Raw genomic sequence first — 14,856 nt, forward strand, 5'->3', positions numbered from 1 at the left:
TTCCCTGTTCTCTTCCAAACAAGTCTGCTTGGAGAGTGGGCATTCCAATGGGCTTAGGAATGGAAATTTAAGAGCATGACGCTCTCTCTCTTGAAGGGGGGGGGGGGAGAGGCTGAAGTTGGTTCATTTCATCACGTTGGTGGATGCCAAGGAAAGATGTTTGAGTCACCCAGACGCTCATTTGCTCACTTTCTCTGTCCGGAGTCCCCTTGCTCCGTCGGGCATTTTTGTTTTGGAAGCAACAGAGGGCAGGCTGTTTCTCCCCTACCCCATGGGCTGATGAGAGAGGAAGAGAAAAACCCCCCTCCTTCCAGAGACAGCTCTCTCTCTCCTCTCTTGCTCTCTTTCTCTCCTCTGAACTCTGTGCCTTTGCTGTTCTCGCCCGCCCTGTTCCATGTGATGCTGTGTCTGGGCGCTTGCGGCCTCAAGAGAAGAATTTAAAACTCGGGATCTGTGATAACGGTGCGGGAACCAGGAGGCAAATGCCCCTTTTGAATGGCACTTTCCTGCCACCCACTGTTTTCGTCTTGAGTCACGTTCTTGGAGTTGCTGGGATCTTGTATTGGACGAAGAGCAGGAGGCAGGAAGGTACTGTTATTTGAGGACCAAAATGTTCTCTCTCTCTCTCTCTCTCTCTCTCTCTCTCTCTCTCTCTCTCTCTGTGTGTGTGTGTGTGTGTGTGTGTTTGTTCTTCCACCTGACCTTGTTCGAAGCAGGAGTCCTCTTTTTCTGCTTGATGGCAAGAGGTCAGGAACAGCCCAGAAGCACTGCTGGGTTGGTGATGTCATGGAATATGCTGGACACACATAAGAGAAGCTTCCAGAGGGTTAGACTTACGAGACTCTTTGTTGCACATAAGAAAGTTTCAGTACTTCCTTTAACTGTCAAAGAGCTCTGGGAATTGTAGTTCTTTGAGGAAACTAAATGAGTTGTCAGTGGACTCAGGTGATGCCCATGACTCAGCCCCTCTGCATGTCACCGGTGTTCATTGGTAGAAGAGCATTCTGATTTATGCCACGATGACAGTTTCCTAAGTGACAGCACTAGGTGGCTATGTCTCTGGGGCCTTGTATACATTTCTGCCTCATTCCTATGAATGGGGATTTTCAGTCTTACACTTCCTTAACATTCTGGTTTCCACACAATATCCCAGAGCACCATGCAAACCTAAAACTCAGCACTTGAAAAACTCTTTTTAGCACAAAGGATTAGAGAGCAAAGAAGAACAGGTGCCGCTGGGGGAGAATCAGCATGGCTTCTGCAAAGGAAGTTATTGTAGAGCTGGAAATTCAACTTCATGTGCAGAGGCAGTGAAAAAGGCAAATTCCATGCTAGGGATAATTCAGAAAGGGGCTGAAATTGAGACAGTGATATAGGAAGGAATGCTTATACAGTCATACCTCGAGTTGTGTTTGCTTCACGTTGCGTTTTTTCTGGTTATGAACATGGCAAACCCGGAAGTACTTCCGGGTTCACTGCTTCGCGCATGCACAGGAGCGATCTACTGCATCATGCACAGAAGCGGCACTCTACTTACAGACTTTTCGGGGTGCAGACAGCACCCCGGAATGGATCGCATCTGTAAGTAGAGGTACCACTGTATACCCATTAAAGTCTATTCTGTTCCAGCTTTGAACTGGGACGGGACTAAATCCACCCTGCCCTGCTTCAGTGCATATTCTTGATGGTCTGATCCATTTGCTTTCCTCGCTTCACCTGCTGTTTGGGGAAGCAGCCTTGAGCCTCTTTGTGGGAAGTCCCTTGATGAGTGCGGGACTCAGAAGTCAGCAGATGCCCCAAGGAAGAGGACTGAAAGCACAGGAGTCCAGTGAAGCTGGGGGATCCTGACTGGGGAGCGTCTCCAGGGAGGTAGAAATGGGAAGCTAGTTGAGAAGCAGCCCCCAGCACAAGGAACCTCATGCACATGTCTGGGTAGACCATAGGTAGCCAGCATAGTGCCCTCCAGATGCTGGACTTCAGCTCCCATAAAGCCTAGCCAAGGACAGTGGGAGTTCTGAGTCCAACAACATTTTGATGGCAACATGTTGGCTACCTCTGAAGCAGACTGTAGCTCAGACAAAAGGGTTGCACTTTAAATGTTCCCAAAAGAGTAATCAGTGACCAGGTAGAGGATCATGGGCTGGGCCAGACAGACAGGCAGGCAGGTTGCAAGAGAGGAAGCCTGATCATGAGAAAGTGATTGTTTGCTGAGTGTCTTTGCTTGAGAGATTGCAGCTATAATCTCTGGTGGAAACAGTTTTTCCAGAGAGACATGGTGACTTGTGAATGGCCCAAGATCATCAGCAAAGTGGGGGTGGCCTTTGCAACACTGTGGAAATCCTTGTTAATATTTGGTGTGTTTGCGTTGAATCATGGTTGGGTAAAGAAACCCTCTTCTAGAAGACAACTGAAGTTGAAGGTATCCTTATCTACAATAGTGGTTGGTAATTACAGAACCTAGTGATGTATGGAAGTGAGAGCTGGACCATAAAGAAGGCTGATTGCCAAAGAATTGATGCTTTTGAATTATGGTGCTGGAAGAGACTCTTGAGAGTCCCATGGACTGCAAGAAGATCAACCCTATCCATTCTTAAGGAAATCCGCCCTGAGTGCTCACTGGAAGGACAGATTGTGAAGCTGGGGCTCCAATACTTTGGCCACCTCATGAGAAGACTCCCTGGAAAAGACCCTGATGTTGGGAAAGATGGAGGGCAGAAGGAGAAGGGGACAACAGAGGACGAGATGGTTGGACAGCGTTCTTGAAGCTACCAGCATGAGTCTGACCAAACTGCGGGAGGCAGTGGAAGACAGGAGTGCTAGGCATGCTCTGGTCCATGGGGTCATGAAGAGTCAGACAGGACTAAACAAATAAACAACAACAATGAGCATTGCTATGGATTAACTAAGCCCCCCCGAATAGCAGGATGTGATTTTGTGTCTGTGTTAGGGATGGACAGACAGACACAGCTCAGCAGGAGGGCATCTGCTTTGCATACAAAAGGCTTCAGGTTCAATTCTTCTTAGCATTGCCAGTTATAGGGCTGGGAAAGATTCCTGCCTGAAACCCCGGAGAGCTGCTGGAAGTCAGGTGAATTGGCACAAGGCAGCTTTCTGCATCCCTATGTGCTGTCAGTCTTTTTCTTTCATCAAGTGCATGTTTCTGGTTAGTCCCTTGCTACAGAACCCATTGAGTACCTGGAGCCCAGTTACCTATCCTGTGTATCGGATCGGAACCTGACTTTCATAAGGTAGCCTTTGCGGTGTCCAGCTGCAGATCTTGTAATTGCTGGAGGCTTTGCAGCAGCCAGCAGCCTTTCTCAACCTGGTGTCCTCCAGACATTTCAGACTATAATTCCCATCAGCCCACCACATCACCATGTAGCCATGATGGCTGGGGCAGGTGGAGTTGCAATCCAAAACACCCAGTGGGCACAAGGTTGTAGAAAGCTGCTGTAAAGAATCTTCCAATGGGCACAGCTGGGTCCGTGCTTTGCTCTGTTTGAGAAGTGCCTTTGGTTTGTTATTTTTTCCCATTGCCGTCTTTTTGTGCTGAGCTCCTCCACTGCCCTGAGCCTCCCTCTCTGCTCCCCCTTCCATCTGTTAGGCCAGCCCAGGTCACTGACAATAGCAGCTTTGCTGTGGCCTCTGTTCTTGGCCTTGGTCAGGAATGCCAGACGGTTGGTTGGTTATCTTCTGGATGGGCAAGGGGGGAATGTGGGCAAGGGTGGGACAGCGGGTAGCCAGCCAGTGAGGCAGCAGCGGGGGCTGCTGAGAGTTGAGCAGTCGGGTGGTAACAGGTTGCTTATCAGAAGCACTCTCTGGGAAAAGATTAAGCCGTTGAAGATAATCTGGCAAGACCTTGATGTTGTTGGTGAGAAGGAGCAAGGGACTTATTCTTAGCTCAGTGGATAGGATAGTGTCTCTCTCTCTTTGTGTGTGTGTATGTTGGGGGTGGGAGGGCTAATCTCATTAGACACCAAGATCTACCCAGGAGGAGTAAGGCTGGGTGACAGGCTCTTAAGGGAGGAGAAAAAGCATCGGACAGAGTACTCATGGAGTTATTTCCTGGGTGGCAGTGAAGGAAGCCAGAAGCTGATGTTTTCTGCTGGGCCTGGTCGCTGCCAGGGTGCTTAAGTGATGCTGGAGCTTTGTGCTTAACTTGCTGGAAGTGGGGAGCACTCAGATTGGGTCAAAGAGACTGAAGTGGAGTTATATTTAGAAGAAGAGAAACAGGAAGATGACTGATAAGCTAGCCCCCGTTATCTCTTCCGTGGACGCTCCAAACCATTGCCCTCTTCAAATGGTGTAGTCTTCTGCTGAACTAGTGCTTTTGCAGAGCTGAGCTCTGGAAGTTTTGGGGAAAGTCTTCAGCTCAAGGATGTTTTATTTGTGAAGATGCTGCAGGCCCCCAATGAATGCAGAGAAAGAAGAACAGCCTATTGTTCTGCCTTAGTGTTTCAGTCCGTCTGGTGACTCTGGGAGTTCACATTAGAACCAGGAGGCAAACAGCCTGGAGCTGCATTGCTGAATTCTCTTGAGAGAGGTGCTGGCTGGACCTTCTGACTCCCACATGCTGCTTGCTGCATGGAGGTGGCAACTTGGGTGTAATGGAGTTTTGGCTGGAAGTTGGGATTTTTAGAGAGAAAAAGCTGAAGAACTGGAAAATTCCTCTTCTGTTCCAAGTCCCTGAGTAGTCGTGAGTTGTTCTTTCCCAGTGTGTCTTGGATTTGTACTCTTGCTCAACCTGAAGAAGAGAATCTTTTTCTCAGTCTCTCTTCTCTCTTGAGGAGTGGTGGACCTGCTGAATGCTTTTTACATCTATTTTGACCTGATCGCCTCCTTTCTTGAGTGCAGAGGTGATGGTGGGAATAGGAAGTTTCCACCAAGGACATTGTACTGACTGAATGAAGTGTAACCCATTCTGGGGTGCGGCAGGATATTGACCAACCTCCTTGCCGCTGCTGAATCTTCATGCACAGCTGAGGCCTGTGCCTGCCTGCCCCTTTGAGGTCTGCTGATGATGTGGCTATTTTGAAATATTTGTGCTGGACCACCGGATTATTTTTGTTTTGCTTGTGTCTCAGAGGGTTTTTGCTGTCTCTCCCCAACTATGGAAGACGTTGGCACCTTCTTGCAAAGTGAACCCCTTTCTCTGTGAAGCCTCTGAGGCTCCCTTCTTTGTGGGACTGTTTGCAGAGATGTTCTGAAGGGAGGCTTGTGCGCGTGCGCGCTTTCCTTTGCTGCCGATCACGAAGGAGGAAGCTGTGGGAGGAGCTGTGGTGAGGAAGCCGGCAGCCAGGGCATGGGGCTAGGAGACCACGCTGAGGATAACAGACTCACGGGGAAACCCGGAGTTGGAAGAGCTCTCATGCAAACCAAGGACTTGATGCCAATGGCGCTGGGCTCTGAGGGGTCCATGTGGCACATCTTCAGAGGGGAGAGGGAGCTGAACGCCCACCTCGTGTACAAGATGTGCTGCTTTGGTTAGTATGGCCTCCTTGTTGGTTACATCTTCCTTGATGATGGGGGTGGGGAGTGGAGTGCGTGGCAGCCTCATCCTAAGCATGGCTACTCAGAGGTTACTCATGGTTACTTCACTTGCTTCCTATAAAGTGTCCTGTGGAGTAAAGCCTGAGCCTTCTGACTCATGCATGGGACATGCCATCACCTAATATATTTCTGTTTTCCCTTTCTTTTTTTAATTCCAGCCTTGTAGGAAGAGAATTTGGGGCATCAAATGAAGGTTTCTGGGGGAAAGGAAAGGGGGAGCAGAAAGGGCTGTGCTAAGAGCGGAGGCAGCTGCCTTGAGCAAGAGATTTTGGCCACTGATAGAGGAGGGGTGTGGGGGGGGGGTACAGAACTGATTCATAGGTGGGGCACAATTCACCAGAAAGGGGCATCTTGTGCAATGGGTGGAAATGGTGTGACTCTAGTTCACTTAAGCTCAGTGTGACTTGCACAGGAAAACTTAAAACAGAGGGTTGGGCCTTCTAATGGGCTTTGCTGCTGCTTTGTAACAAGGGACTATCTTTTCCACACATTTTTGTAACCGTTATTTTGTTGGAGAAATGCATTGCAAAATTCAGAGAAGTGCAAATTTTAAAGGTTAGCCATGTTTCAGTTCACTTGTTGTTTTGGGAAGTACAAGTTTGGGATCTTTGCATTAAAATGTGAACTGAACCAAATTTCTCTCCAAGTCATGTAGTAGACACAGTTGTCCTCCCTCCCTCCCTCCCTCAGTCTTTTCTGCTGACTGGTGAGAATATACTTTCTCCCTCTTCTGAAGCCATTACTAGACATTGGTTAGTTGATAGAAATGCAACACTAAGTTATGGTGTGATAAGGGAAGTTTAATGTAGCATGGAGATGGTTTTCTTCTGTAAAGGTATTTTCTGTTCTTGGGTGGTTTTTTTGGAATGTTCTTTTTGGGAACCGCTTCCTGCAAGGATGGGGAGCCTGTGGCCCTCTAGAGGCAGGCTGGACTCCAACCCCCATTAGCATGGTTAATGGTCCAGGGATGATGGGAATTGTAGTTCAGCAAAATCTGGAGGGCTGCAATGTTCACCATCCCTGACTTACATATTTTATGTTAAGTGATAATAAAGTAAACATATATTGGGGATACATATACAAAATCATTTTTTAAAAAATAAATCGATTATATGAGTACTTAAGTGAAATAGTGAAGAGCATATGTTCCTTTATTTCCCCAACCTGTTGCCCTCCAGATGATTCAGAGCACAGTTCTCGGCAGCCTCCGCCAGCATGTATAATGGACTGGCTGGATGCAGAGCGAATGGTGGGCAGCACCAACTGGGAAGAAAGCTCTGAACCTGGGGATTGGTGGTGGGACAATGAGTGGTCAGAGGGAGAAGACTGGGCAGAGGAGGTGTCAGAAGCTGAAGAGGTAACAGGGTTTTGTGAGCAGGAAGAGGCTGTGGCACAGAGCAGTCCAGAATCAAAGACAGAAGTGGAGGCTGGAGAGGAAGGGGGCCAAATGTCAGAGAGGACTCAGGCTAGTGAAGAAGCCAGGGGGTCTCCCTTTCCTGCTGCAACCAGCTCCCCTCTTCCCATTCTCCCAGAACTAGAAGAGGTATGAAGATGGAGGAGCAAAGATAGGCATGGTGATGGAGTCTCAGATTGCTTGGGAAGGAACTGGGGGGTGGGAAGGAGACTTAGGCAAGTTCTACCGGGATGAGTTGCTGTGCTCACTAGGCCTGGCCTCCTGAGTTGACCTCATTTCTTTGAATAAAAAATTAACTTCACCGACACTGAATGGTTTATTGCTAACCTGCCCCTGACACCTGCTCCTGACAGCACAGCTATGCTGGCTGGTGCTGATGGGAGTTGTAGTCCACACCATCTGGCGAGCACTTGCTTGCAGGCGAGCTGCTTTCAAAGGCTGTCACTGACCAGAGTGCAGAAGGCATTAATAAGCCAAGACGGAAGCATTGTGGGGCAGGATTCTGGGTGTTGTTCTGCAGGTAACCTTAAGAAAATAGAAATGTTTCTGAATTCCCATGAAAATGTCAGTGCAGGTAACTCCTTCACAGCTGATTATTCAGGTATGCTGATTTTTGCCCAAATGAGAATATAGTATCAATGGGTAAAGATTTCAAAGTATTCTCCAAGTAACCTGCTGGAGGTGCATCTTCTGGGCTGGTGTCCTATCTGCAGCCACCCAATAGCAGTGCAGCTGAGTGGACAGAGAGGCATTTGGGAACCATCAGGTGCCAATAAGATTCGGGGAGGTCTTTAACCTTACCAGGGACGTGGGTGACGCTGTGGCCTAAACCACTGAGCCTTGGGCTTGCCGATCAAAAGGTTGGTGGTTCGAATCCCCACGACAGGGTGAGCTCCTGTTGCTCAGTCCCAGCTCCTGCCAACCTAGCAGTTTGAAAGCACACCAAAAAGTGCAAGTAGATAAATAGGTACCGCTCCAGTGGGAAGGTAAATGGTGTTTCCTTTCGCTGCTCTGGTGTCGGTTTTCCAATGTGCCAGAAGCGACTTAGTCATGCTAGCCACATGACCCGGAAAAACTGTCTGCGGAGTGGACAAAGGCCGGCTCCCTCGGCCTGTAAAGCGAGATGAGCACCGCAACCCCAGAGTCGTTCATGACTGGACTTAACTGTCAGGGGTCCCCTTTACCTTTAACCTTACCAGTGCAGCCCCCTGAAAATGAAAAGAGTCTTGCAGTTATGATGGGAGGAACTGGAGGCACCTTGGCTCTGTGTTTCCACAATGTTTCATGGTGATTTTCTTGAAATAGCAAATATATTTTGAGAAGCGTTTTGTAGAACATGGGTGGCTCACCTTTGTTTGACCTGAGAGCAGCGCTCAAGGTTGGCTGACCCTCATGGTGCTCTTTGTTGAAGTGGCTGTGGCTACTCAACATGCGAATGTCAGTAATAAATAGCCCATCCCTGGAGAGTGATTAGAATGGGGTTGCCCCGGGGGTAGGGGTAGGGGCTCCTTGCTCCTTGCTTGCTTTCTAAATCTGCAGATGTTTAAAAATCTATACAAGGCCCTTTGAGGAAAACACCCATTGATGTTTTGGCTAGGCCTCCACAGAAGGAGAGTCCTTGAGCATGACAGCCTGTGCGCATGAATCACAATAAATTGTGCTTGCTCCTGGATCTTGATTGCAGAGAGGCCAAAGGTCAGGGCTGGGTGAATTTGTGCTGGAGATGATAGGACTCAAAAAATAAAAAATAGAGGGGTGGGTGGGGGAGTGTGTGATGGGTTTGTTCCCCAGAATATGCAGAGTTGTGATGATTCGCGCAGGGCACCAATGCCCATGGATCTTTATAGATCAGCTTAAGCAGAGAACAATAGTAGGTCCCTTCTCAAAGTATAAATTAGGCTTCTCGGACACGACTAAATGACTAAACAACAAAACAACCTGGGACCCTCCAGATGTTTTGGATTACAACTCCCATCAGCCCCAATATAATTTAGCTGTGCTGGCTGGAACTGATGGGAGTTGTAGTCCAAAACATCTGGAATGCACCTGGTTTCATAAGGCTGATGGAGTCTCCTTCCTTGGAGGTTTTTAAGCAGAGGTTGGATGGCCATCGGTCATGGATGCTTTCCTACTTTACAATCCTATCATTCTGTGAACTTGGGCAACATGAGAGAAGGAGGAGAGGCAGGAAAGGGAATTGTTAGAGAGTAACAAGGAGTGTGTCACTTCCAGTAACCAGGGAAAGATGTGTGGTGTTTTGGCTCTCATTTTAATTTTAAATTAGTCTGGAGTCTCATAATCAATGTTTGTGAGTAGCCTCACAAAAAAAGCACTGCTCATTATTGACAGCATTGTAGACCTTTTAATATGTAGCCTTTGTCCCCTTTCAGGGTCTGTTTGGGGTGTTGATGAGGGAAATACTTATATAGCATGAATTTGCTAGTGAAGATGGGGTTGGTAAACCTTGGATTTGGTGTGTGGCTTGGCTTCCTTGCTGAAGTTGCCTGGAGCTGTTTGCTCCGCAAGGGTCCTCTGGTGGTGTCCCCCACCCTACTGCACAATGTGCTCTGGGTTGATCTAGACTGTGGGGATGGCCCTGTGTTTCACACGGAAGTTGGATTGAAAACCTGGACTCAAATGGCTTTGATTATCTCCCAAACATTGGGAGGGAGGGAGTTGGCTGGGGGAGGGAGTTGCTTGTAGCACAGAACTGGTGGGCATCTGCTCCAAGGTGGGAAGGGTGCTGAGAACAGAACCCTCACCCCCCCCACTCTGTGTGTTTTCATTTGAGATGTATCTATAGTCTGGGGTGATTGGATTTTTTTCTTTTTTTAAAAAAGCTTCAGGTGTCCTTGGGTTGAGCTTGAGGGCCTAAAATAAATGTTAAATCCCTAAAATCCAATGAACCAAAATACAGTGAAAGAATAAGCCGCTAATTGCCTGCATTGTTTTAGGCTCTAGAAGGGTAGCTTCTTACAACCGATAAATGCACTTGGTTTATGTCGTTTATAAAACCTCTGCGCTCAGGAAAGGCAGCAAAAGGTACAGGCTGAGACCCTCGTTCGAGAAGGCAACCTGTGTCTGTGTGTGAATGGTTCGGCCTCTCCCTAAGTGCCCTTGAAGGCATGCATCAGCTCCGAGAAAAGCTTGTGATGCTGCTGCTTGTCACCTGCAACATGAAATGCTCTTTGTTTTTCCAGGTGCTAACTTAGGCCTCTCTCTCTCTTTCTGCTATTTTTAACAGATGAACGGGATCGGGTCCAGAAAAAGACTTTCACCAAATGGGTGAATAAGCACCTGATGAAGGTAAGCACGGTGCTGTTTCTGATTCTATCTTATCACTAGCAGCCAGCATGGTGGGGCAGAACCACCCTCCCAACACAGGTGTTGCTGCAGTTTACCTGGGCACCATGGCAGTGAGGTTGGCACTGCACAGGTGCATTGGCAGAGCCAGCCGCATGCTCCTGCTGTTGCATCTGCAGAGCCCCAAATTCTCCTCTACCCTCTCTTGCCCTGGCTGCCTCCAGGTGAGCTGCAGTGATGCTGATGTCAGGAGGCACCCCACTTTGCTGGCTGCTACTGCTTAGCACCCAGCAAGAGCTTGTTAGATTATCCTCTCCTCCTTTATTTATTGTTTGCCCCATGGCATATGCTCAGTTTTGAAAGGCTCTGGGGCTTTCGTTATGCACATATCCCTAGTCTCAGTACTGAGAATAGTAGTGTGCATTCTTTTCTTTTTTTGAAAATGTAGCATGCTCTTAGTTCTTAAGGCAGCAAAAACAGGCTTTGAAGTTTGAAATGCCTAGCACAGAGCTTAGTGGTGGTGGGTGATCTTTTAACTTTTCTGTAGTTAGCGCACTACCCAACAAACCCAATGGGCAGCAGGAGGTGCCCACTGCTTTGTGTTGCTGCATTGCCTGGGACATTCCTCAGGCAGAGCATCTGAACAGGTGTCTTCTTCCATTTTGGTCCTACAGGTGCGCAAGCACATCAACGACCTCTACGAGGACCTGCGAGATGGCCACAACCTCATCTCTCTGCTGGAGGTCCTCTCTGGTGTCAAACTGGTGAGTTTCCAGGACCCCCTCGACTCCTTTAGCCACCCTTCCTTTAGCAATCAAAGCAAAATTATCCTGCTCCTCAAACTCCTAACCAGGGGGATATAGGCTTCCTGTTTCACAAGACATGGACACACAGGTGTATTTTATTACACTGGTGCTACCTTGTGCCACCCTGTAATGCTGGTCTAGGCTGGAGACCACCAGGAACTGAATCTGGTACCTTCTGCAGACCAGACATGTTCTCCCCCACTGAGCTGTGGTCTAAATGTTTGGTCCTGAAGCTGTTTCTGCATCACAGGCTCTTCTGTTTTCAAAAGCAGGGACCTCCTCTAGGTCTCACTTAAGGTTCAGCAGATGTGGGTTGGTTCCCTTCCCAGCCAGCGCCCTCACTCTGCTTTAGTTTGCAGTGGAAATATCTATATTATTTATTATTATTATTATTTTATTTGAGGAGGAAGGGAAAAGGACCCTGTTGTTGGTGTTTCCCCTCCTCCTCCCTGTGCATTTTGTGTGTGCTGCATTTTCCTTTTCTTTTGGGGGTGTGTGTGCCATTTTCTTCTACTCGGTGTCATTGTCTGTCCGCAATGGTTGCTAGCAAAAGGAATCCTCAGGGCAGAAGACCCTTCGGCTGGTGAAAGTGCCGTCCTGGTGTCGCACGAGCAGCGAAGAGTGCGAAGAGGAGGAGGATGAGGAGGATGGTGACGCAGTAGGTCAAAGTCCTCCTTGGAGCAGCGTTAACAGCAACTGGCACCGGGGCACGCTCAGATAATCCAGGCGTACCTGAGGTTTTGGGCAGGGATCACCTGGGCTGTCTTTTGAGAAACAGAGAATGAATCTTAACACTGATGGACTCTAAAGGCACGTGAGACCTTGCTCAAGCTATAAGCAGGCATGGGCCTGGTCATTGCCTGGGTGGGTGACCATCTGGGACCTAGGTGTATGCTCCCTTGGGAAGGGCCATAGCTCAGTGGCAGGAGATCTCAGGATCAATGCCTGGTGGTATCTCCAGCAAGGGCTGGGACAGGGCCCTGCCTGAAACCCTGGAGAGCTGTTGCCAGTCAGTGTAGACAATACGGAGCTTTATGGACCGATGGGTCTGACTCAGTATAAGGTAGCTTCCTATGTTCCTGTGAGTGAAGAAAGGCAAGAAATAAATTCAAGTTTGTTGTTTTTTTTAAGTATTTAATACCAGAAATTCGTATCCCATTGCCCTTTTTGCTTTATTAAAAAAAATAAATCCTAAAGGTTTGATTGACTATAGATAATAAACTATCCTAAAGAATTCATTGGGGGTAACACTGGATATCCAAAAAACCCCATATGCATTCTCTCAATTGGTGTTTACTTGGACATAGTTGAACTCTGTAACTTTCTCCTACAGGAGACGGTGATGGCCACCAAGTAAGATGGCTTAAGAAGGGGACTGGAGGCTAGGGGTGTCCATGACTCCTAGTCAGGATGGCTGTGCCTCCACAGTTGCAGGCAGTAATGCTTCTGAATGCAGTGACTGGAAACCACAATGGGGAGCTAGATGGGTCGTTGGCCTAAATCAGTGGGCTCACGAGAGGAGTGTGCAACCATGTTGCTTCCTGTCTTTTCTCCCCTGACACCAGCCAGATGACTCTAGTTCAGGGGTCAGCAAACTTTTTCAGCAGGGCCCGGTCCACTGTCCCTCAGAGCTTGTGGGGGGCTGGACTATATTTTGAAGGGAAAAAAATGAATGAATTCCTATGCCCCACAAATAACCCAAAGATACATTTTAAATAAAATAATACATTCTACTCATGTAAAAACATCAGGCAGGCCCCACAAATAACCCAGAGATGCATTTTAAATAAAAGGACACATTCTACTCATGTAAAAACACACTGATTTAGAAGGTGATTGGGCCGGATCCGGGCCCCGGGCCTTAGTTTGCCTACCCATGCTCTAGCTATTATTAACTACAACTCCCAGGAGCCACAGCCAGTATGGCTCTGCTAGTTGGGGCTCATGGGAGTTGTAGTTGAAAACAACTGGATGGTGGCAGTTTGGTAAAGGCTGCTTTATACAAACGCTTAGACACAAGTATGCTAGCCCAATTTTGCTGCCCAGTGAAATTAAAGCAATTCCCCGCCCCCCCCAAAAGGTGACCTTTTCTTCCTCTTCACACAGTGCTGATTTTGTCCCCTCCCCCTTTCATCTCTCTGTTGTGTGGGGTCGATTTCTACTGGGTTTTAAACATCTACTGGATTATCTGTACATGTTTTCTGGTGCCGGTAACTGAGTGTGTTGATACTAACCCACGAGGTGTGAGTGCATGATGGTCTGTCTTAAGTACAGCAGATCCTGCACACTTCAACAAACATGTTATGGGCTTGCATGTGTTCTATGTTCTTGTGAGCACATGTACATCCCAGGCACATGGGGATGTCAAGTCTCTTCCTCACCGCCTCACAAGTAGAAAATAACTGTTTATGATTAATAAACTGTTTGGGGAGGCAGGCCTTTGTCCTTCCAGAAGGTATCTTATGCCTCCATAAGTTTCCATAGAGTAAAATGTAACTGCATGCTTTTTGCTTGCCCGTGTTTGAACCACATTGTTCCTTTGAAATGTTCTTTCAGAGGATGGGATCCTGACACTTGCGCACAGGTAGTTTGTCCGTCAGCAACGAGTGGTGGAGAAGGGATTGCACCCCATGAGGTGGAGTGAAACAAAAGAAGGCATGTGCCTTCCATGTATGAGGGGCCAGAGCAGAGTTGGGTGGAACATCTTTGGAAAGAGAGCATTTTTTGGTATCCTGAACACACTATACGATTAAGCCACATTTGAAGCACATCCTTTCCCTCAAAGAATTCTGCGCACTGCAGTTCCAAGTCCCAGCAACCCTTAACAGACTACAGTACTTTGAGGAAAATAATGTGCTTTAAAGGCATGGTGTGTATACAGCCTGTGAATGGTCTTTCTAAATTTGGCTTCCTCTGTGCTTTGAAGTACTGGGGGTTCTTTTGTGGCCACCTCAGCTGAAGGAGTTAAAAACAATGGTTTTAGTACAAGTTGCTGGTGTTATCTGCTGCCTGCCCCTTCTGGGGTCACCCGCTCCTTTTGCTTCCTTGCTGTCAGGCTATCTTCTGACTTAGAAAGCTTCCTTTGGTCTCTGCTTCTTCCTCATTCTGGCTGTTTATCTCTCCCTCCTCACTGCTGCAGTTGCTGCAGCATAATTGCCCAGGAGCCATCTGGGTGGAGGCAGCCACACTTTGCCACATGGGCCAAAAGGCACTTGGGCCATAGGCTTGACAACATTTAGGGGCCCCGACTACATGGGCAACCCATATTTTTAAGGGTAGCATGAGACGCCAAGATCCCAACATTCTCCATGAACCCTGGAATCATGCAGCAGAATTGCTCAGTTGTCTTGGGCTGGCGCCGGTGTCTGAAAGCTGCTGGGTTACTTTCCCTTGGTGCGTGCAGAACAATGCAATCCCTTTGACCCACATTTTCTCTTGACCCCACTCACCCCACCCTGCTATTTCTGTTCTACTCTAAAGGCTGTTGAAGTTGTCTTCAGGTGTCCTGGTGATGAGAGACAGCGGAGGTTTCTTACTGGGTTTCCTGACTCTTTAAAATTTGGTCAAAAACCGCTGTTGTGGGCAGAGCAATCTGGAGCTCATTGTTTTCCTGGTGCTCTCTTTCCAATAATACCTCCACCTGAAGTACCTGTTTGCCCTCTTAGGGGCACAGTCCGTGTTTCCAAAAGCAGCAGCTGTTTTTCATCTGGATAACATTGAACAGGGGAAAGGGTTATATACCCCTAACCTCTTTCTCAGCATGATAGGCCTAGTCTGGATCTG

General features: G+C 48.0%; 1 protein-coding gene across 7 annotated transcripts in view; it reads left to right on the forward strand.

Moving 5' to 3' along the window:
• The window catches only part of MACF1 (microtubule actin crosslinking factor 1), a 287,679-nt gene that overhangs the window by 81,301 nt on the left and 191,522 nt on the right, over nucleotides 1-14,856 (forward strand). For 5 of the 7 annotated variants that reach the window (XM_081922848.1, XM_081922840.1, XM_081922836.1 and 2 more), the window contains 2 exons: nucleotides 10,209-10,270; nucleotides 10,942-11,031. In XM_081922848.1, coding sequence (XP_081778974.1) covers nucleotides 10,209-10,270; nucleotides 10,942-11,031 — 152 coding nt within the window. Of the gene's footprint in view, nucleotides 1-433; nucleotides 589-5,287; nucleotides 5,484-10,208; nucleotides 10,271-10,941; nucleotides 11,032-14,856 lie in introns of those variants that run through there. The other 2 variants (XM_081922835.1, XM_081922834.1) reach the window with 2 other exon arrangements.

This window comes from Podarcis melisellensis (assembly GCF_964234715.1).
Source record: "Podarcis melisellensis genome assembly, chromosome: 8".
Lineage (NCBI taxonomy): Eukaryota > Metazoa > Chordata > Lepidosauria > Squamata > Lacertidae > Podarcis > Podarcis melisellensis.